Consider the following 23,235-nt stretch of genomic DNA (forward strand, 5'->3'; position numbering starts at 1 on the left):
TGAAATGATTTAGAATTGAAAAAATACAACAAAACATAGAGCAAAAAACCAATATATTAGGTGAATATTGATAGAAATTTTGATGGTAATCAAATTATATAAATAAAAGTATTACATACTATGTATTTTGGCAGATCAAATAGGTAGGTTTATACCCATGATACATTAACAATTATTACGTACCTGTTGCTTTTAAAAACTATTTAAAAGTCACTACAATATTATAAACTTTTTTGTTTCTGTCCTCACAACAATAAAACTAATATATTATACATTTGTTTACCTTTACCTCCAAACCACAGCTGCCATATCGGATAATTTTTGACATGTCATTTGAACATCCAATCAGAACAAAGTTATAATGCGCATGCGCCGGGATGATAGGTTTTAACATATAAAAAAATCACCCTCTATCGCCGGTAAAGAAGTATAACTTCAAAAAACTGATTATGAAACAACGAAATAACGTAAATAGTCGATTGATATACTGGTGAGGCACTGCCTCACCTGCCTCATAGGACAAGCCTCCACTGATAGTAACCCCTTATACACTATAAACATAAAGGGTGCAGCCATTAGTGACAGGATGTCCAATTACTCATTTATTATAGTATTATAATAAATTACCCATATATTATAGTATAATTGTGCACAATAATTGTTGATGTAATGAAAATTATATTTCTTAGATGAAACTGTTGTTTGACGATTCAATTTCCACTCTGGAAGTCGTCCTTAGAATTATTATTTTTCGTAAGAGATACGAAAAACATTGTTAAGCTAAAAGTTGGGGTATAAATAGAACCATACTTTAGAAATATTTTCAGATATACAGGGCCACCCATATTGACAGGTGGAACAAACTTACCTTTTTTTAATGGAACAGCCTGTATATTTTTACATTTTTCAATCTCCTCGATGTTCTCGTTTTTTTATAGGTTTTGCGATGTGATGCAAGGTAGTTTAAAAGATAATTACGGTTTTTTATTAAATTTGTAACATTTAAAAAATATTTACTCTATAACTCTATAACTCACTGCATATTTTGTTGGTTCAAAAAGATAAAATTTATTAAATAATTATATTCTAATTGTTGTGTAAACACCAAGATAAGGGCGCCGTGAATATTTTTATCTATTATCACAATAGCAAAGGCGTTTATCTTCCTTGCCCATTGTTAATTGTGAAATTGATGAATTTAATTTATACAGATCATCCAAAAAATATTGTTGTTCCTTTAGCTGGACTTTTCACAAGCAGCCAAAATATTTTAGTGTAAAGATACAATGTTTTTTAAAACATTTCAAAAAGCTTCAAAATGGCGTGTTCAAAAAGTTGTGAAATTAATTTAATGCTCTGAAAACTGCAAAATATTTAATTGTTTGTGTCGAAACTGTGTTCTAGAGATGTAGATGTTTTATCGACTTCGAAAAGGCCTTTTAAGGTCGCGTCATATTATAATGCACGTCGCGTTTTCGGCACGTAGCGTTTGCAGACCGTCAATCGGACTGCCCATTCACATTATCATACATAGAACGTTTACGTTGGGTTCAGTTTGGTGTGGTGCAGATGTGTTTATTGTCACAACACATGTTTACATGACAAATTGCCTCGAAAACTACTTTTTAAATTAGACCGGGCAGTATCGTCGCCCCCGCTAGCGCAATTATTCTGATTCGATTTTTTTGCACAAACTTACTCAAAAAGAGGTCCTTATAACATATCCACAGGGTGCCGGGCGGTGCCGTGGTCGAAAAATTTTTCAAACAATTTTTTTTAAACAAATTCACAAAAATAATTTTTTTATTTCCAACAATTTTTTTTAGATAATTTGGGTCATTCTCAGCAAAAAAGGTCTCCTGTCATTTTTCTCTAAAATTGACTGTTGTCGAGTTATACGCGATTAAAAATTTGAAAAATGCGAAAATAACCATTTTCAAGGCTTCATAACTCGATTAAAAATGATTATTATGAAATTCAAAAAAAGGCAAAATCAAGATTGAAATACGTTCTTCAGCGTCCTGAAGAGATTTTTGTCATTATTTTATTACAAAGCTGTTATTTTTAGTTATTAACAATTAGCGGTATAGTCCAACTGTATCGTCGCCCCCGTTAGCGGAACTATTTCGATTAGATGTTTTTGCACAAACTTACTCAAAAAGAGTCCTTATAACAAACACATCCACGGGGTGCCGGGCGGTGCCGTTGTCAAAAAACTGTTTTAACAATTCTTATTAAACAAATTCACAAAAATAATTTTTTCATTACGAACGATTTTTTTTTAGATAATTTGGGTTATTCTTAGCAAAAAACATATCTTGAAAAAATGCGGAAATGGCCATATAACTTGACAACAATCAATTTTAGAGAAAAATCACAAGAGACCTTTTTTGCCCAGAATAACTCAAATCAACGGCGGATCCAGCAATCTTGCAAGGAGGGGGCAAAGAAATAAAAATTTTCTCGTCACTCGCGTACGTAGGATTCTTTTTCGGTATGGGCGGTTACTTTATTTTTCTTCATGTACCATGTCCTTTGAGAACGTTGGTTACTATCACAGCTATCTTAATTTTATTCACTACCACCCTAAATCAACCACGAAGTTCTTTTTCATCCTGGGCTGCCTTTGCCTTCTATTTTCACTTGCATAATATTTTGTAGCAACCTATATTTGAAATTTTTATTACATGTCCAAAATACTCCACTTTTCTCTTCTTGACGCCTTCTATAATCTCAGTAGTCTTGCTGAGACGTTCTATTATTGTCGAGTTTAGAATCTTCTTCCCCCAAGATACTTTTAAAATTCTTCTATAGAACCACATTTCGAAAGCCTCAAGGCGATTTAGGTAAGTAGATCGATTTTATTCACAGTCCAAGACTCGACACCATACAGTAAGACCGAGAACACGTACTTTGGAGAAGGAATTCTGTTTTATGTTTTATTCCGTCATTCAATTGTCAACAGGACAAAAACTCACTATTTATTTTCAATCGTATTTATCTCTTTCTTAAAAAAATGCGACACCAGGCGAAGTCTCAAGGAGGGGGCAATTGACCCCATTGACCCCCCTTGGATCCGCGCCTGACTCAAATTATTATTAATTTGGGTTTAATTAAATTATTAATAAAAAATTATTTTTGTGAATTTGTTTAACAAAAATTGTTTAAACAATTTTTAGACCACGGCACCGCCCGGAACCCTGTTGATGTGTTATAAGGACCTCTTTTTGAGTAAGTTTGTGCAAAAAAATCTAATTTCGCTAACGGGGGCGACGATACAGTTGGACTATAGCGGTAATTGTTAATAGTTAAAAATAACAGCTTTGTAATAAAATAATGACAAAAATCTCTTCAGGACCTTGAAGAAGTTGTTTGAAACTTGATTTGGTCACTTATTGAAATTCATAATAATAATTTTTAATCGAGTTATTAAGCCTTGATTTTTCGCAATTTTAGAGAAAAATGACAAGAAACCTTTTTTGCTCAGAATTACCCAAATTATCTAAAAAAAATATTGCTCGAATGAAAAAATATTTTTGTGAATTTGTTTAAGAAAGATTGTTTAAACAATTTTTCGACCACGGCACCGCCTGGCACCCTGTGGATATGTTATAAGAACCTCTCTTTGAGTAAATTTGTGCAAAAAATCGAATCGGAATAATTTCGCTAGCGAGGGCGACGATACTGACCGGTCTAAATACTCGGTATCAAATTCAAAGAAATACCTACATAAACAACAAGGGGAAAACGACCCGTATCTGTCAACATCCGAAAAATATTGTTTTCGAATGAACCGAACGCAGACGTAACGTGTCTTAAGGAATGAACAGACTGCTGCGATTTAATCGTTGCGTCGACGACAACATCGCAATGCGAAATTTTCGCGAGACGAATGGCCACGGCGGTTAACGAGAACCAACACATAGGTGCGATGATTTCTCGCAGCGACAACGTTAGTACTGCGTTATATTTTGTTATCGCAGTTGGTTGCGTTTTCTGTCATCGTCGTTGCGATTTTACAATGGTTCCAAGTTCCAACAGAGAAATTAATAGAATTAGTTAAAAAATATCCAATACTTTATGATTTGTCACACGAGGACTATAAAAATATTAGAAAGAAGGATAAAATATGGGATGAAATTGGTCAAGAGATGAAAGAATGCCGTAAGTATTTTAGTTGTAAGTTTTTATTCACTTTAATTATTATATTAAATAATAATTTTTATACATTCACTTTAATTATTTTAATTTAGAGTTTTTATTCACATTTCAAATATTAAAATGGTTAACAAACTTTTCTCTAGTTGAAAATGCTAAATTGGTTGCACGCCTTGGGTCTCTTTCTATATTGATAAAAGCTCTACCTGAATTTTCTTCAGTTTCTGAAAACTCTCGTCCTTGTTGGTTTACTTTAGTGCGTAAAAAATTATGCAAAATGCAACAAGTTTCAACGATTGAAATTGTCGTTTCAACTTTTGTCTCAATTGGCCTAAAAAATACTCGCCATTTTTGAGCTAAAATGCCAAATGCATTTTCCACCACACGTCTAGCTCGACATAAACGAGTATTATAATTTTCTTTTCGTCTGTCACTTCTAGATTGCTTGTAGGGAAAAGGTCTCATTAAAAAAGATTTCAAAGCAAAGGCCTCATCTCCAATCAAAACATGTGGACAAGGAACATTCATTAAACCTGCTTCAAATCTCTGGCCCATGTTTGAATTTTCAAATATGCCTCCGTCGCTATTTTTTCCGTAGCCTCCTACATCAATGCATATAAATTTGTAATTAGCATCAACGATGGCCATCAGTACAATTGAGAATTTTTTCAAATAACAAAAATGGTTTGACCCGGTTTTTCCAGGGCATTTTATAGTTACATGTTTTCCGTCCAAACTGCCGATGCAGTTAGGAAATTGCCACATGTTTAGAAAATCTTCAGCTGATTTTTGCCATATTTCTGTTGTCGGTTCGGGAAGAGAAATAGGCTGTAATCTTTTACGTATAGCTTCACATACTTCATTTATAATTGTAGAGACTGTTGAAAATCCAACACGATAACTGTGCCCTATTGTACTGAAGCTGTCGCCAGTTGCTAAAAACCTAAAACAGTATATTTTTTAGGTGAGGAACTAAAGAGAAGGTGGAGAAGTTTACGTGATTCTTATGTGCGATACTTAAGAGTAATCAAAACAAGAACTGGGCAAGGTGCACAAAATAAAACATGGCAATGGGCTGAAAGTATGAAAATGTTCCAACCTTTCTTGCTTTTTGCTAAAACCTCTTCAAATGTGCCGGAAGTTGTGACTAATGTAGAGTCTGCAACTGAGAAAGATGATGGTGTAGATGTTTCGCGTAATGAAGAGAGTGAAATTGGTGATATATCTGAGGTACCTTTACCTACAAAAAATAAAGAGTCTGCTACTTGCGCTGATGTAACCACCCCGATTGTAGAACCAGAACCAAAAAAACGAAAAGTCAGAAATGTACAAAATACGAAACCAACTTCAGTTGACTCTATTATTAGTTATTTTGAAAGCAGAAAAAAAACAGAAAAAGACTCCACAGATTTATTGTTTCTATCATATGCAGGCTTGATAAAACAATTTTCTGGAAAACGTCAGGCCGAAACAAAATTACAAATTGCTGAAATAATTGCCAAGCAAGAGTTAATGCATTATGAAGAGCAGCAGCAGCAGTAGATAATTGAACTATACCAGAGTGCTCAACCATCAACTTCCAATAGTTACACCTCTGATTCGAACTTCTGTGAAACTCCACTTATTTCGCCAGACCAAGGAACCATTTCCCATGAACATAATCCAGGTACCAGCAGTGCAGATTGCGAACAATCATTTCCGACTTCAGCAGGCACCTTTTTACGAGTTTATACTCCTTTGTAATGTTGATATATAAAAAAAATATTAAAATAAAAATACAATGAGTGATGATTTACCTCCAAGTAATGGCTAGTCTTTCTTCCGCTGAAATAGATTCACGAAAATTGATATCAAGCTTAGAAATATCTTCCCTTATTAAGTTTACAATTTCATCAAAATAAGCAATTTTCATTCTGAAGTATTTATAAAAACGTTTTTCGTCATTTCGAAGTTGTGGCACTACTAACGTATGAAATTCTCCTTTTTGATGTCTTTCCAAATTTATCTCATGAGTCCAAATTTTTCTTTTTCTATAAAAAATATAAATAGATATTAAAACTTGCACATTATATGAAAACAGATATTTGGTATAATATTTCCAGTTGCCTAGTGAGTACATAACAAGACAATCTTTAATTTTAATATATATTTAGATATTTTACCTTTGATCCTCCTCGTCTGCTAAAGCTACCAGCAAGATCAAATCTTCCTCCGATTCCGAAGAATCCATTCTAGACTATGTTGTTGTGATCGGTTCAACGTCATCAATGACAAAAAACACGTCGTCGTCACGACGAATAATCGCAGCAATGTGTTCATCACATGAAAAAACGCTGTCGCTTATATTGCGAGAAAAATCGTGTCGTCGACGCACCGATTAAATCGCAGCAGTCTGTTCATTGCTTTATACGCTACGTTACGTGTCTTATACGCACAATATGAATGGTTCAATTTAAAAACCATTAAATTATATTTTTCGCAAACGAAACGCTACGTGACGAAAACGCGACGTGCATTATAATATGAGGCGACCTTTACTCTTTGAGCGGGTAACCCATGACAATCTGATAGGTGTCTTGTCACAGGTGGGAATTGATTACCAATATCCTCCGTATTATCAAAAATTTGTATTGGCATCTACGTGATAACATACGAATTGGTCAGAACACAACAGAAAATCAACGGACTTAATGTCAACAATCTCATAGACACATACAACACGGTACTGATTGCTTTCAATAAAAAAGAGTTGTGACTTACCGAAACTTATGTTGAATATGGGCTAAATCTTTTAAAATAAAACTTACAGATGTCATCAAAACGGAGTTATAGCCAATGAACATCAGAGCATATGGAATACAGTGAGAAAGAGGAATACATATATCAATACCACCTATTTGGGCGCCAACGTTAAAGATAACTGGGATATAAACAAAGAAACAATATAAACGCGTTGAAAAAGCCAGAGCCGTCTTCTATAAACTAAAGAAAAGTTTCATTAATAGAGATATTACATTAAACCTTAAAATCAGATTAATACGCTACCACATATTCTGCACATTGCTGTGTAGCATGGAGAGCTGTACTCTTACAGAGACACTAATGAAAAAATTGCCTTTGAGATGTAGAATAGAATAGAAATATGCATGAAAAATTGTACAATTTTATCGACAAAGCTTATAAAAAGTCAAGAAAACAAAACAATAACAATTCAATTTACTAAAATTACATAAATCGTCAATATAATTAAAAAAATAATAATATTGAAGTTAAACAGAAAAAAGAATCAATTGCAAAATTTAAATAAATTGCAAATTGCATAGTCTACCTAGTAATTAATAAGTTTAAAAGTTAAGCTGCTTCATATGACACCCAAATATAGATACAATAAAAATAATAAAAATACTACTTGTGCAAAGAGTACACTGTAATTTCTTAGTTATTGATTAAGAAAATCGTCTACTGAATAATATGGTCTTTCAGATAGGTAGGCTTTTGTCAGTTTACGGAATTTGGGGAAAGATGCTGCAGATTTAAGTTGTAGAGGGAGATGGTTGTAAAGTTTTTTTGCGGAATATAATATAGATTTCTTTTCTAACTCAGATGACGGGGTCGGTAAATAGACGTCAAAGGTAGAATTTCTCGTGAAGTAGTCATGATTAGGTCTTGGAGGAAAGACATGCAGATGTTTACGAATTAGGCAAACTGTTTCTAAAATATACAAAGATGGAAGGGTTAAAATTCGATGATCTTTGAAGTAACTTCTGCAATGTGTTGTTCTTCTGAGGGCAAACAGATATCTTATTGCTCTTTTTTGTAATTTGAAAATAACATCGAATTGGGCAGCTGTACCAGAACCCCAAAAAGGAAAACCATAACGAAGATGTGACTCGAACAAAGAAAAATATGTTATTTTGGAAGATGCTAAATTGAGTTCATTCGAAACAGATCTTATAGCATATAGCAAGCTGAAGATAGTTTGTTCCTTAACAAATCGATATGGAGGGACCATTTAAGGTTGCTGTCTAAAAAATACCAAGAAATTTTACAGTTATCAAACATTAAACGAGAGTAAATTGAGTCAGACCAGGTTTTTATTGTAAGTAGATCAGAAGATATAGTAGCATGAAGAGTTGCAATATTTGAGTTATACTGCGATACTGGTATCTTCAGCAAAAAGGAAGATTTTTCCATCGATTTTTAAACTAGTGATGTCATTAATAAATCTAAGGAAAAGTACAGGACCCAATACTGAATCTTGAGGTACCCCACATACAATGTTTTTGAGACTAGAGTCTGTATAATTTGCTCTAATTGTTTCCTATCATTCAAGTAAGATTGGAACCAATTTCAAGAAATACCTTGAATTCCATAGAAATTTAGTTTTTTATCAAAATGTTGTGATTTACACAATCGAAAGCTTTGGCATAGTTACAAAAAGTGGTGGAAGTATGAAGTTCAGTGCTTGATAAACCTCATGTAGTACAGAAAACATGGCATCAGTGGTGCATTTATTATTTAAAAAGCCGAACTGATTTTGTGATAAAACGTTTTTTTCAACGAGAAAGGACATAAGTCAGGCTTTTATGAGTCTCTCAATTCTCAATAATTTTGGAGAGTACCGGTAGTAGTGCAATAGGTCTATAATTGCAGGTATTAGACTACCCTTATGAAGAGGAATAATGATGGCTGTCTCTAGGCATTCTGGAAATTTACCTTTCTCAAAAGAATCATTAATTAGTGAGATGAGGACTTCCAACACATTTTTTGGGAGATTAGAAACACTTTTTATCGATAGACCATCAGTACTACAGTAAGATTTGCTTTTGATACTATTGATTGTTTGGATCAGTTCAGATTTATCGACTGGTTTTACAAAGAATGAATTCGAGACCTTTCTTGAATTAGGGAGATTCATAGAAAATGGGACCTTGTTGTGGCAAAATAGTTGATGTAATATTTTTACTCACATTAACAAAGTATTCATTTAGATTTTCAGGGTCTGGAAGAGAAAATGTTTGAGCAGTGTGGGTTTTATTTCGAAGATCGTTTATTATGGACCAAGTTTCTTTTGCAACACTTTTAGAGCTTCCCAGATGGTTTTGGTAGTAGACTTTTTTAGCTGATTTTATAAGTTTAAGATAGGGTGCCCTGTACTTGGTGATATATTCAGTGATAGAGACGTTGGTAGTAAATTTCTTGATGTAGAGTAGAGAACGCATATTCTTGGAAGATATTCGGATACCTTTAGTAGTCCAGGGCTTGCGATGTTTTGGCTTAAATGTAGATTTACTGATGAACATTGCGGATAAATTGGTTTGCTCGAATAAGAAATGAAACAGTTTTACACTGAATGAAAAAAAGCACAGAAATAACAAAAACAATAAAAATTCGAAAGTTACAATATTTCGGCCATGTAATGAAACATCCAGAGAGGTATAACTTACATCTCATAACACAGGATAAGATCGGCGGAAGAAGAGGCCCGGGCCGAAGAAGAACATCTTAGCTCCGAAATTTCCGAGAGTGGTATCAAGAGACATCCGCTAATCAGTTTCGAGCTGTCGTAGACCAAGTGCTTATTGCTGATTGCTGAAAGAAGAAAAATATTTGATAATTAATGTTGTCGTTGTCAGTTGATCTATCATTACTCCTAAACCATATTTTAACAATTTCGTTTGGTATCCCATCTTTACTTGCAGGTTTTCTACAAGTTTTTATTTGTACTTCATGCTTGCTTGTATGAATTGCTTCGTTTATGGTAATTTCTAGGCTTTGTTGTTCCTCTGTATATAACTTCTTTATCCATGCATCCTTTTCGATGTGTTTTAGGTCTCCCCAATTCCTTCACCTTGGCTCTTTGACTGCTTATAAAGGCAGGTTTACATGTATCCAGTAACTGGCGCCAGTCGCACTGGAACGACAGTGCTGGCATGGTAGTGGCATCATGTAAACGCTTTTTTGCTCCAGTCCAGCGCTGTCTGCCAGCGCTGTTTCGAATAGAAAGCTGGTCTATTTTTCATGCTAGTGGCCCTCGTCCGTGTCCCCTTTAACCCCGTGCCAGTGGTTGTAGACACGTGTAAACAGCGTTCCAGTCGCTGCCACTGTCGGACCTCTGGTTTCAGTGGCAGTATTAGGATTTTTAATAAGAGTGCCAGTGAGATTGGCGCCAGTTACTGGATACGTGTAAACGAACCTATCCAGCGCTGTCTTAGTCAAGCACTCGCATTCCAGTGAGACTGGCGTCAGTTACTGGATACGTGTAAACGTTACTTAAAGCGTAAATTATACAGTGATGAGCGCGCTAATAACCGGCAAAATAACCCAAAAGATGGAAAACATAATACATTGTGAAGTAAAAAGGGATGGAAATAGTAGAGATGGGAAATTTAGCGATAGAAACGTATAAATTTACATTTTATTGATTGTTTCCCACCTTAAGACGTATCAGACGAGTATGTGAACTAAAACTGCTACAGTGTTTGTTGCCAAACTTTTCTGATGCGTCTACAGTGGGAAGCAGTCAATAAAATGTAAATTTATACGTTTCTATCGCTAAATTTCCCACCTCTAGCAGTTTCATCTCTTTTTATCTCACAACTTAATATGTTTTCCATCTTTTACGTTACTTTGCCGGTTATTAGCGCGTTCATCACTGTATAATAGTTGCGAAGGATTCCCACAGTTTGGTTTTAATTCTTCGTACAAGTGCATATATTTCATTTCTTATTCTGTTGTAATCTTCGTACGCTTGTTGTGTCTTGTGACATGTACTTCAAGTAAGCTTTTATCTGTATTTGTAGAAGCTTTCTCTTGTTTATATCTCCGGTGTTATCAGGTGCATAAATTGCTCACATTTTAAGGTCTTAAAGTGTACATAGTTTAATCTTTACGTGAACTATTCTTTCTGAGACAAATAATTTACAGTCTTCTACTTGAAGTTTCTGGTGTACTAATACACCGACTCCTTCTTTGGCTCTCGTTTTTTTTTAGCAACACCATAAGAACATTACGATTTTTACATTGTACCAAATTCATAGACATACATAGTTATGAATGATATAAAAAGACCGGTGGGTTGTATGACATATTATTTAATGATTTTTTAAGTTTGTAAGCTCTCTCTAAAAAACGCCCATAGATCGATGTGCTTTATCAGATCCGGTTGAATGCTACTCAATAGTTTTTCGACGATATCGCCGCATAATTCTGTGTTTGATACTATCACATCTAAACGACATAAATCGATAGCGCTATTTATAGTCTAGGGCTTTAAACTAATACGTTAAATATGTATTTTATTTATGATTGACCATACGAGGGTTCCTCGATGTCTATACATAGGCGAAGAAATAAGGCACTAAAATCGCCTAAACCTCTTAATTGCTTTAAAGTAAGTGAAATGGAAAAACAGCAGTAGAACTCTTGAGAACCGCTTCAGATAGAGTAAAATAAGCCGTGATGATCGCCATTACCTCCATAAACCTCTTATTATAACAGGGGATTTCAATGTGCACTTCAATGAAAAAGGGATATTGCAGCCCTGGATCTGTGCAATTTCTTTAGATCCTATAACCTCAAAAAATCAATAAAATTTAACACCCGTTATAATAGATGTCTTGATAACATATTTACAAATATTAATAGTACCATGTTGCAATCCGAAGCTGTTGATCTTTCACACACTTCAGACCACAAAGGCATATTGTTTAAATGTGAAGTGTCCCAAACTACTTCTAAATCTAGAATAAGCTACAGGCCCATTACAGAGATGGGACTGGCCTCTTTAAATAACAATCTTTGCTTACAAAATTTTGAATTTATTGATAATGAATGTATTGATGTGGACTCAAGGTTTAAAATGTTTATCGATATTTTAACTCAGGCAATAAATCTGTCTTTTCCTGAAAAATCTAGGCTTGTTGAGCAAGGTAAACAATGTAAAAAAAATTCTTGGTTTAATGATGATTTGAAACTTATGAGGGAGAAACTACAATTTTTGACATCTTTAAATAAAAGTGACCCCGTTTTAGTGACAAAGAAAACACTCTCAGAATATAGGAAAAAATACAGACATGCTATACATAAGGCAAAGATTAAATCTAATGATGATTTTATATTAAACTCTAACAACCGTCAACAGGCTATGTGGTCCCTAATAAACTCAAGATGTAAGAATTTACCAATAAAAAATTCATCACTCAATGCAAATAGTTTTAATGATTTCTTCTGTGGTATTGCTGAAAATGTAATAAATACACCTAATCATACTGACCAATCATTCAATACATACCTTAGTTTTATACCACATGCTCCTTCATTCGCCTCTAATCATTGCTCCTTCAGATTTGAGCCAACAAATTTGGAGGAAGTTGTAAAAGCAATTGAAGAATTAAAAAATAGCCAGAGCAAGGACCCGGATGGAATGAACACAAAAATAATCAAGGCAATTAAACACAACATTAGCTTACCTTTAACTAAACTAATAAACTACTCAATTTCATCCTGCATTTTTCCTTCAGTGTTTAAAACTGCGAAAGTCATACCTCTCTTTAAACGTAAAGGTTCGGCTGATGATCATAATAACTTTCGTCCAATTTCTCTTTTGCCAATTCTTTCCAAAGTGTTTGAGAGAATCCTAAAGAAGCAGATCAATGACTATTTTGAATCTAATCGGCTTTTTGCAGTGCAGCAATTTGGATTTAGAAAAAACAAAACAACAACACTTGCTATCGATCATTTTACAGGCAGTATTTTGGAAGGATTTGAAAACTTTCTTGATATCCTTGCCTCGTTCCTTGATCTTACTAAAGCTTTTGATTGTGTCACTCATAGTATTCTTCTTAAAAAATTACATGCCTATAATTTTCATCCTATGTCTATTCAATTGATTGAGTCTTATCTATCAGATAGATTTCAATATGTGTTTTTTAACCAGCTTAAATCTGATAAAAAACCTTTGATGTATGGAGTGCCTCAAGGGTCAGTTCTAGGTCCAATATTATTTCTCATTTATATAAATGACTTGGGATTTTCACAAGAGGGCCCGGTAAGCACAGTCCTATTTGCTGATGATACTACATGCTATCAAAGTTACCACCCTTCCCAAATCAGTGATATTGATCTTGAGACCACAGAGAGCAATTTGTTCCAATGGTTTTTGGCAAATCGTCTCTCTCTCAATAACTCAAAATCACAAACAGTGAACTTTACCCTAAGACATAACACCATTACACATCCCATTTTAACAGATTGTTCACAGGAAGCTAAATTTCTTGGTGTTTATCTTGATCAGGGACTCACTTGGGAACGGCACATACTGAAACTTTCCCAAAAGCTCTCAAGCCAACTCTTTTTATTTAGAAACCTATCTAAGGTTACCTCCCTTCAAACCCTTCTTACATCATATCACAGCAACTTTCACTCACGACTAACTTACGCAATCCTTTCCTGGGGACACTCTTGCCATATAGATAAGGTGTTTGGTCAGCAGAGAAAGTGTATTCGCATAATCACAGGTCAGGGTTATCGGGACGATTGTAGGCAGTCTTTCAGAAACCTGAGGATTCTCACACTACCTTCTGTGTACATTATGCAGTGCCTGTTGTATGTTCATCAAAATGTAGATCTGTATAAAACACAACAGCATACTTATCAGACTAGAAATCATGATGCCCTTGTACCAGACTTCAGTCGACTTGAGAGGACCAGAAATGGAACCAGATACCTAGCATTGAAATTTTATAACTGTATACCAATATCTATTAAAAGTCTTGATTTTAACCAATTTAAGAGACAAATTAAAAATTATCTTCTGATGGGTGCTTTCTACTCATTTGAGGAGTACTTCAGATCTAAATTTTGTTTTGTCCTGTAATTTAATTAGTGTTTAGTTTTTAAATTTTAGTAATAGGTTTTTTTACTGAAGTACTGTCAACTTTTAATGTAATTTTAGACAATTTTAATTATTGCTGACCTGTAAAAGTACATTTGTACATTATTACCAATAAATACTCTACTCTACTCTACATTGTTCCTAAAAATAAAGATACACTAGAAGAAGACACCAAAAATTAACGAAACTTTTTTAAAGTAAGACGGATCGTTATGAAACCTTTTGCTTTTGCATTTGATTCGGAAGACCTTCAGGAAAATTAATGAACACTTGTCATGAGGGACAAATTGCATTGTTGTATGCTGAAAATGCATTTTCCAAAGTGCATCCCAAAGTGTTAAAAAATTAAAATTCACAACTCGGAAAATAATTATAAAAATGCGTTCAATTTTCCGCGGTTCATACCTGCTGGTTTTTGAGGAACAGGAATATGGGGTCGGCGAAGCAGTAAGAGGTACCTGGGCCTCGATTTTTGACCCTTCGCTTCGTTATCGGACGTATTCGCTTCGTATCTGTTTAGTATACGTAGCGAATACGTTCGATAACGAAGCCAAGGGTCAAAAATCGAGGCCCTGGTGCCCAGTATATACTAGACCGGACTCTCAAAGGAGTTTCGTTTGAAAAAATTGCAGACCGGATTCTGACTTCTGAAATGTGTTATTGTAACCCTGGACTTTGATTTCACAGATGTTGCCAGTCTGTACTGTGGTTCCCCCTCCCCCCACCCCACCCGCTCCAATACTCCATATTTGTTTTTCAAAAAATTCTACAGACTGTACAATAGCACCAGTAAAGTTAATTTTAAATTTGGATCGATCTCTTAAATATGACCTACATAACAAAAAATGAATCATAAAAATCGGTTCATAAATGATGGAGTAATCGCGTAACAAACAAAAAAATCATACAGATAAAGGCTTGTATTCGCGATGAAAAAAATAAAGATGCGATGAGATAAAAGCTTCTTTTATTGAAGTCGATTAAAAAGACTATTGCTTTTAGGCATGAAATTTTATAGGTACCTACTTGAGGCTATGTTTTTCCTATTCATATGTGGCGAAAGTAAAACTACAATAAGGATTTAAAAACTTTTAATAGAAATGAAAAATGCACAAAATAATTTAATATTCACATGTTTAATTTAACTTTGTTTTAAATTCTTGCAATCATTATTGATACATTTACACAAAGATATACAGTTTAAATTTTCTTTTCTACAAGAATATGACATTGTGTGACAGTTAGATTTACATTTGCATGGGTTAATTAAAGAGATAGGCAGAGCATTTTTTGTCATTTGCTTTGGATATAAGTTTTCTTCTCGTAGCTCATAGCCAAATATAAGGAAATCAATGGGCTCAAACATTGGTTCGGAAGAGTATTTCCAAAGATATATTTGTGCTGATGCTCTTAAACAATGTAAATACAATGCATCGGAGGTACATATAACTCTTGACAAATTTAAGACAAAGCCTATGTTTTGACATATCAATTTATGTCGAAGTTCATCGGCTGTTGTTTGATGTTTGGAAATTAGGTAAGTGCAAACTTTCTCCACATCTTGGAAATGCTGCCTTGACAAAAGCCCATCGCCCAACTTAAGGAGTGCGTTCTGAACAAAACTAAGCTTCATGGCACTTAGCATTTGTTTTTTCGTACCTACGCGACTTCTGGTATCGCAGCTGGTTAAAGAGTGCAATGCAGGAAGAACATTACATACATTTTCACCAAGAGACTGTGCAGCCCAATGACACCCAAGGAAACGGTTCTTCTTTCGTGATCCCTCAAACCACAAACCCCAGCACCCTAGTTTTCAAGTTTATGCCAGAAATAAATACCTAACACAAATATGTCTGTGTCAGGACTGAGGATGATAATTTCTGTTTCAGTATTTTGTTTCACGCCTTGAAATATATGACAGAATATTCTGCAATCAGCCTCTAAGTGATTTGATTTTAAATTAGTAACTTCAGCGAAAGAACCTCTTTGCAATTTATAACATTTTGTAGGATCGTCAAACCCACCTCAAATATAATATAGCTCACTATTTTCACTTACTTCTACATAAGTGGGAGCGTACTTGCAAAGAAATTTTACTAATTGTAATTTGTTTTCAGTGCTAGTAAAAAAATCTTTGCAATCAGCGGGGATTTTTGTCAGTGGACTGGTAATCATTACTTGTTTTGTGTTTCGTTATTTGCTTCGTAACTTTGACTCCATAAACTTAATCGATATATCATCATACCGATCAAATACCACAACAATTCGCGTAACGGAAGTTTGAGACAAAAATGCCGTTACTTTTTTGAAAAACGCTGCCGCGAAATCTCCGAATGTACTAAATTTATTTAGTTGTATTTGATACACGAGTGCCATGCAATCTACATGATAAATTTTTGGGTTTAGTACAATATCTTGTGAAGTGCAATTGCTATTTTTTTCAATTTCCAGAGCTAAACTTGACTTCTGCGATTTTCTATAAAAACCATGCTTATGAAAAATATATTTTGGATAGTCCAGTATTTCGTGTGATGCAAGTTCTTTGAGGTCAAAATCACGTTGAGAAGTTAACATGAATGATTGTTGAACTTCTGTAACATCTTTTGTATCTTGATATTGTTTATTAGAACTTGTCATCTTTACTTCATACTTGCTTTTGGTAGGTTGGAAATTGAAGTTTAAAAATTTATTTCTTGTTATGGTATCAAATACACTTTTTTGTTTTAATTCAAAACGTGCTTTATCAAAATCTTTTTTCAGACGTTCTCCCGATTCTTTGATATTAAGAAGACATTCTGAGGTATCTTTATCAGCCAAAGCACCAGTATGTATGTTGTAGAGTACATTGTTCTCCCCATTAGATTTAAATGGATTAAAGTCATTCAAAATCGAAATAAGATTTTGAATATCTTTTTCATCTCTAGCGATCCTTGATTCACTCCACTCAGTATGTACCCTTGAATCAATATCACCCGTAGCATCTGTTTGCATTATAAGATATGACAGTAGTGTGGAATGAATTGAGTTTTTGAAGGGATACAGAAGGATCCACTGTTGCATCGCTTCTTTATTTTGAGTTATACCAATCAGGCCTCCAGTTACGACCGAAGACCGATTCTGCGACTGCTCTAGAGCCAAATCACAGCCAACAGAATTAAGCTTTCCCATGGATCGCTTTACTGAAAGCATTCCGCGTCTGAAATCATCCACGATATCTTTAGCCAATTGAATCATGTCTTGTAAGTAGAGTGACACTCCACGGACATAATTTGTGTGGTTCACAGGCTTTGGTTCACTCACTAACTGTCCGGGCGAATCGCAAAACAGACACATTAGTTCACTGGGTCTCTTTCTCTTTAAATTCATGATTTCTAGCGACATTGTCTCAACAAAACATATTACTTTAATAAGTAAATAACGTACACAATCGAAAACATTAATATTCGGCGATGTTTACGCGTCGACTGGCGTGCACTGTACAAGCTGACAAGGTCGCGCTCGAGCACAAAGGCAAACTAGGGAAGTGGGCGAGGCGCGCAAGGTCGGAATGGCAACGCACCGCGCTCGCTCGTGGCAACAAGTATTTTCATACTGCTAAAGGTACCAATAACACGTATCAAAACTCAAATCACGGTCGGCAATTTTTGCAAACGATTATCTGTTTCGAGCCTGCACTATACGTCATCTCCTTGAGTTTTATGAAAATATGGGCCGTTCAAGTATTACGTAACGCAGGTTAGAGGGGGGTTAAAAATCTTCAAAAATTGCGTTACGTAATACGTGAACACCCCATTAAAGTGCGTTACTTAGGGGGAGGGGGGAGGGTCAAAAATCTTCAAAAACCGCGTTACGTAATACTTGAACGGTCCCATATAGTTAAAATGAATGATGCATGCTGACACCGTAGACTTCAGATGGTAAGGTTTCTTGACCTTACCATGATAAATATTCGTTTTATGTAATGTAATTTTTCGTGTGAAAGTCCTTTGTGCTTGTAATAGACGTTTTTAACTTTTTCGACCTCAAAAACAACAGCAAAGTTGAGAATTTTTCGACAGTCAGACAAGTTTTTTTTCTATTTTTTTCTATCAATTAAAAAAACTGCATAAGAAAATAGAAGTATTTTTATATCGTACATGGGATTCATTTCTCTTCATAGTGGTATTTTGAACCTTTTGACCATAGCTCTGAAGATGGCTTTATAAGCCGAAAACGCTCAGCTAGGAATTATTTAATTTACACACTTCAAAAGTACACTTCTCCCTCTTTACCTGTATTCATAAGTGTGTACAAAACTATTTCAGTTTTTACATTTGTTAGATTATATGTTTATCATAATTTTTATATGTCGCGCATATCGTAAATCTCATACATACTGATCAAATCTTACAGGATATTCGGATTTTTTGAAACAGTGCATTTACTCAATAGTCCTGTCGCCAGGGGGGGTACAACGGCCTCGTTAATTCAGATGGACTTACCCAAGTTTTTTTTATGTATTTTGACCCGTAGAAAACGAATTTTTTGGGTAACAGTTGATCCGGATGTCGATAAGATTGTTATAGACCAAGAACTTGAGGAATCAAATAACAGCGATTTTTGGCAAAACAAAACAATATTTTGTATTTTTTGGGTCATTTTAAGCAAAAAATATTTCTACAAGTTTTTTAGTAGGATGCAGAGTTTTCGAGATAAACGCGGTTGAACTTTCAAAAAATCGAAAAACTGCAATTTTTAAACCCGAATAACTTTTGATTAAAAAATAAAATAGCAATTCTGCTAAGCGCCTTTGAAAGTTCAAGTCAAATTATGTCGGTTTTGATTATTTGCATTGCTAAAAATTTATTGTGTTATTGTTAAACAAAGCTACAAACAACTAGTGCGTGAGTGATGTTTCTATGATTTCTCATTTAAAATCGAACGAGTAGGTAGAATAGGTACTAGTGCAATCAAGACTATTTCTACGTTACATGCGTTAAAACGCATGTAAAAGCACGGGAAACCCTACGTGTTTATAGCTTTGTTAAACAATAAAAAAATAAATTTTTACCAATGCAAATAATCAAAACCGATATAATTTGACTTAAACTTTCAAATGCGGTAAGCAGACTTGCTATTTTATTTTTTAATCAAAAGTTATTCGGGTTCAAAAATTGCAGTTTTTCGATTTTTTTAAAGTTCAACCGCGTTTATCTCGAAAACTGTGCATCCTACGAAAAAACTTGTAGAAATATTTTTTACTTAAAATGGCCCAAAAAATACAAAATATTGTTTTGTTTTGCCAAAAATCGCTGTTATTTGATTCCTCAAGTTCTTGGTCTATAACAATCTTATCGACATCCGGATCAACTGTTACCCAAAAAATTCGTGTTCTACGGGTCAAAATACATAAAAAAACCTTGAGTAAGTCCATCTGAATTAACGAGGCCGTTGTACCCCCCCTGGCGACAGGACTACAATAGACATCGGAACTAATTTCTTACAAAACTTGTTGAAAACAAAACAAACCCCAGCGCGTCTGTTCGACCACATTTGAATATCAAACGAAGTATTGATTTTCCACTAGAACATATGTACCTTCATAGTAATATTAAATATCCGTCATGACCCCAATTCCTAAAGAGTTTATCATGGAAGAAAGGATTTGTTGGCCGCAGGCCAGTGTGGAAAACATTGCAGTGGAAAATTTGCAATCTCGGAAAGATTCGTCTGCTAAAGTATTTTAATATACGATTAAATACAGTATGTGGCAAAGTAAACAGTACTGAAATGAATATTCCTGTTTTTTATTATTTATATATTTAGTATAATATGATATAGCTTTGCAAAGATTATTCTCGACGGCGTTCCCTATAAAACAGATGTTCATGATGCAATCCGTGCAGTTTCAAGCATGCGTTTTTGAAGAATCTCAATTATGTCTCTAGTGTTGGAAAATTTTCGAGAGTGAAAAATCGGAGAATATTCTCGATATGGAGAATTTTCTGAGAATGAACCCCATGACGCACTTAAGAATATTGTTGAAGATGAAAAAGGTTTTAAAAATCATGATCTTATATACAAAATTATGAGACGAAACAACAGTGTTCTTTGTATATAAAAAAATACAAAAACAACAGAAAACACAAAATTTCTTTGAAAAAAAAATGAAATTTTCTTTTTAGTAGCAAATAATCGATGTGGTATGATAAAAGATGAGACCCCAGATTCAGAATATATTTCTATCATTAGCTCATCCTAGTCATCTACAATCTGCATTTCAATGTACTGATGAGTTATGGGATTTTGTTTTTCACGAGTGGCCAGCTCAGTCATGGATTGGTCTACGTCTAACAATTTTAAATTGTGAGCAATAGAAGTTACCTTACAAGCCCATTCAGCAGTGAGCCGGTTTCTTTTAGAGGAGTGGATAAAAAAACCATAAGTCCTGAAACTTCTTTCAGTCGCTGCACTGGATGAAAGCATGCTTAATAATATATCAGCTGCTATTTTAGCTAATTTTGTTCAGAAACATGTTGCTAAATTATCTACAAACTCAGTTTAGCCTACACACATGCGCAGTATTCCACGCTTATCAGCTGCACTCAGACGTTGTCTGGTCTGTATTTTGTATGTTAACCCACCAATATTACTACCCACAACATTAATTTGACGGAGAAATCGATCAGTGATATTCAATTTTAACCCTTTCAGACCTGACTTTTTCTCTGCAGGAAATTTTTTTTTCTATTGAATCTTCTTAACGGAAGATTGTAATAGTCTAAAATCACATTTTTGTTTAATAGGTAGTAATTTGACAGAATGTCCATTGTAATGGACATTGGGACTATAATAAGAAATTAGGATAATAGTCACATATTATATATATTTTTTTAATTTATTATATTTATATCAAGCAAATGTTAATTAATTTAAATGAAAATATTTAAAACAATTTTTGTCATTTACAAAACATAAATGTTCATTACATTTTTTACAAAAAACATGAGTTTTCCCTTTACACCCAACATTTTTGCATCTGGATGCTTCCTTTTTGTTATCGCAATCTGGTATATGATCTATTTTATCTATGCGTATTTCCTTCAATGGTCTAATTTCAACTCTGTGTCTTTTTGGAGTGTGGGTAGAATTCTAAGTTGATATTTTCGGATGACTAATGCTTCTTTTATGGGGTTTTCCACTTCAATTAGATTGATCTTCAATTTGAGAGAGCACATTATCAGATAATTGTTCTAATTAATCATCATCATATAAAAAGAACATTAAAATCTTCTAATCTTTTGGATTATCCGGAGTAACAAAAATATCAATATAGACCTGTTGTCCATTGCAATGGACATCATATTTTAATGTTTGTTAACAACAAAAAACAACAAAAAATTATCTATATTGAAAAAGTAGTATGTGTATAAATTGATATGTCTACTATTGTATAAAATAATATTTGGTAACATAAATATAACAAATTTACAACGTGAAGAAACATGATATTTACTTGGGCTTTCTAGGATATCGTGAATTTGCCATGTCACACTATCTTTAACAACACTTAACTTAGCTACGATTCAAACTAAACTAATAAGTGTTATGTTTGGTAGTAACTGAGATATGCAAAATAAAAAATATGTAGTTGTCAGCAATTTACAGGAGTATAATTTTTTTGTAGAGCTTACGTAAATGTATGTCCATTGCAATGGACACCAGGTCTGAAAGGTTTAATGATGTTCTTCTGAGGCTTCGTTTCCGAGACGTAAATGCGTCTGAGCAACTGATTTTAAGCTTGAACCGTTTTCGCGACCTTTTCCGTATGACCGAAAATAGTAGTCCTCGATAAAAAAGATCTGCTACACTGAGAACAATCCTGAAGCACCTAACATTAACACGACATTCTCATACGTTTAACGACGTTTGGAAACCACTCAGTATGTACCTACGTAATATGTCTGTCATAATAGATATCCTTTTCTTCGGATTATACCCCCATCATCTTTATTACTACGTTCGTCATTCCATTATACGAGTGTAATGGTCTAAGAGCTAGCAACGTTTTTCGAGAAAGTATTTTAAGACAGCTGATTCTTTCATAATATATTGTTCCCTATGCTTCCTCAAATACCGTACCGGCCATCTGGCTGCTGATAATGTTGCGTTCATTACTTCGCAGCACTCTCTATTCTATAGTAATAGACAGCAATAACAGTTAATAACAAAAATTGTAGCCAACTTCACATTGCAAAATTTGTTAAAATGTTTCATGGGGCCGTCCATTAATCACGTGAGGTTTTTTTGTCATTTTTTAACCCCCCCTTCCCCTTGGTGATACATTGTGAGTTGTTAAGTCCCTGTATATCACGTGTACTTTGACATTTCGTGATTTTTATAGACCCCTCCCCCCCTTTCGAGTCTCACGTGATTAATGGACGGCCCCCATGGTGTTCGTTAACAGTGGCAGACCAAACTTTTGTTTTTTTAAATGGAACACCCCATATTTTATTTTATATTCGATATCTTCTTAACTTCCCCATCACAAAAATATAAAGGTTTGTTATGTTACACAGGGTATTTACAAAGTTATAACCAATGTTCTATGAAAATCGTAATGGTAGGGGAGCAAAGTATGCTAAATGTGCAGTCACTCGAGCGCTTTGGGGACCTATTGGGTTGTGAAGAGTAGGTCCTAAAACCAAAAAAAGTTAAGTAAAGTTTTCCATTTTAGTGGGCGCTTGCCATTTTTTTATTTAATTTTCCATTTCCAACAATAGTTTTTTTCGATTATAACGCCATCTATCCATAATTCTAAAAAATGTTTCGAATAAAAGTTACTTATTTTTACGTAAGGAATCGAAATCTGCAATAAAAAATGAGGGCTCCTATTTAAGATTTTAAAGTAACCCCCCACCCCATGTCCATAGGGGGTCCTGTTTGGTGCCATTCGATAGATTTTTCAAAAATATTGAATAAGTGTATTTTACAGTTTTTCGATCTGATGTTCATTTCGCGAAATATCGCGGGATTCGTATTTAAAATATTAAATTTACCCCCCACCCCTCTCCGTGTGAAGTCGTGTTTGGTATCATTCGATAGATTTTAAAAAAATATTGGACACATATTTTTTAGTTTTTCGATCTGTCAATCATTTTGCGAATTATTCGCTTTTTTCTTGTGAAACTTTGGGACTCACC

General features: G+C 34.3%; 3 protein-coding genes across 3 annotated transcripts in view; 2 read left to right on the plus strand and 1 right to left on the minus strand.

The window, feature by feature from the left end:
- Positions 1-23,235, plus strand: part of LOC114326602 (clathrin heavy chain) — a 76,993-nt gene that overhangs the window by 15,287 nt on the left and 38,471 nt on the right. The window lies entirely within an intron of this gene.
- On the plus strand, positions 4,297-5,875 carry LOC126882771 (uncharacterized). The gene has a single exon (XM_050647769.1). It carries the CDS (start codon positions 5,242-5,244, stop codon positions 5,698-5,700), a length of 459 nt encoding a protein of 152 aa, XP_050503726.1. The 5' UTR covers positions 4,297-5,241; the 3' UTR covers positions 5,701-5,875.
- LOC126882772 (uncharacterized) lies at positions 5,951-6,556 on the minus strand. Its single transcript, XM_050647770.1, has 2 exons — positions 6,321-6,556; positions 5,951-6,188 (listed from the first exon to the last, which is right to left on the minus strand). The coding sequence occupies exons 1-2, from the start codon at positions 6,386-6,388 to the stop codon at positions 5,951-5,953; spliced, it is 306 nt and encodes a 101-aa protein (XP_050503727.1). The 5' UTR covers positions 6,389-6,556.

This window comes from Diabrotica virgifera, chromosome 3 (genome assembly GCF_917563875.1).
Source record: "Diabrotica virgifera virgifera chromosome 3, PGI_DIABVI_V3a".
NCBI lineage: Eukaryota > Metazoa > Arthropoda > Insecta > Coleoptera > Chrysomelidae > Diabrotica > Diabrotica virgifera.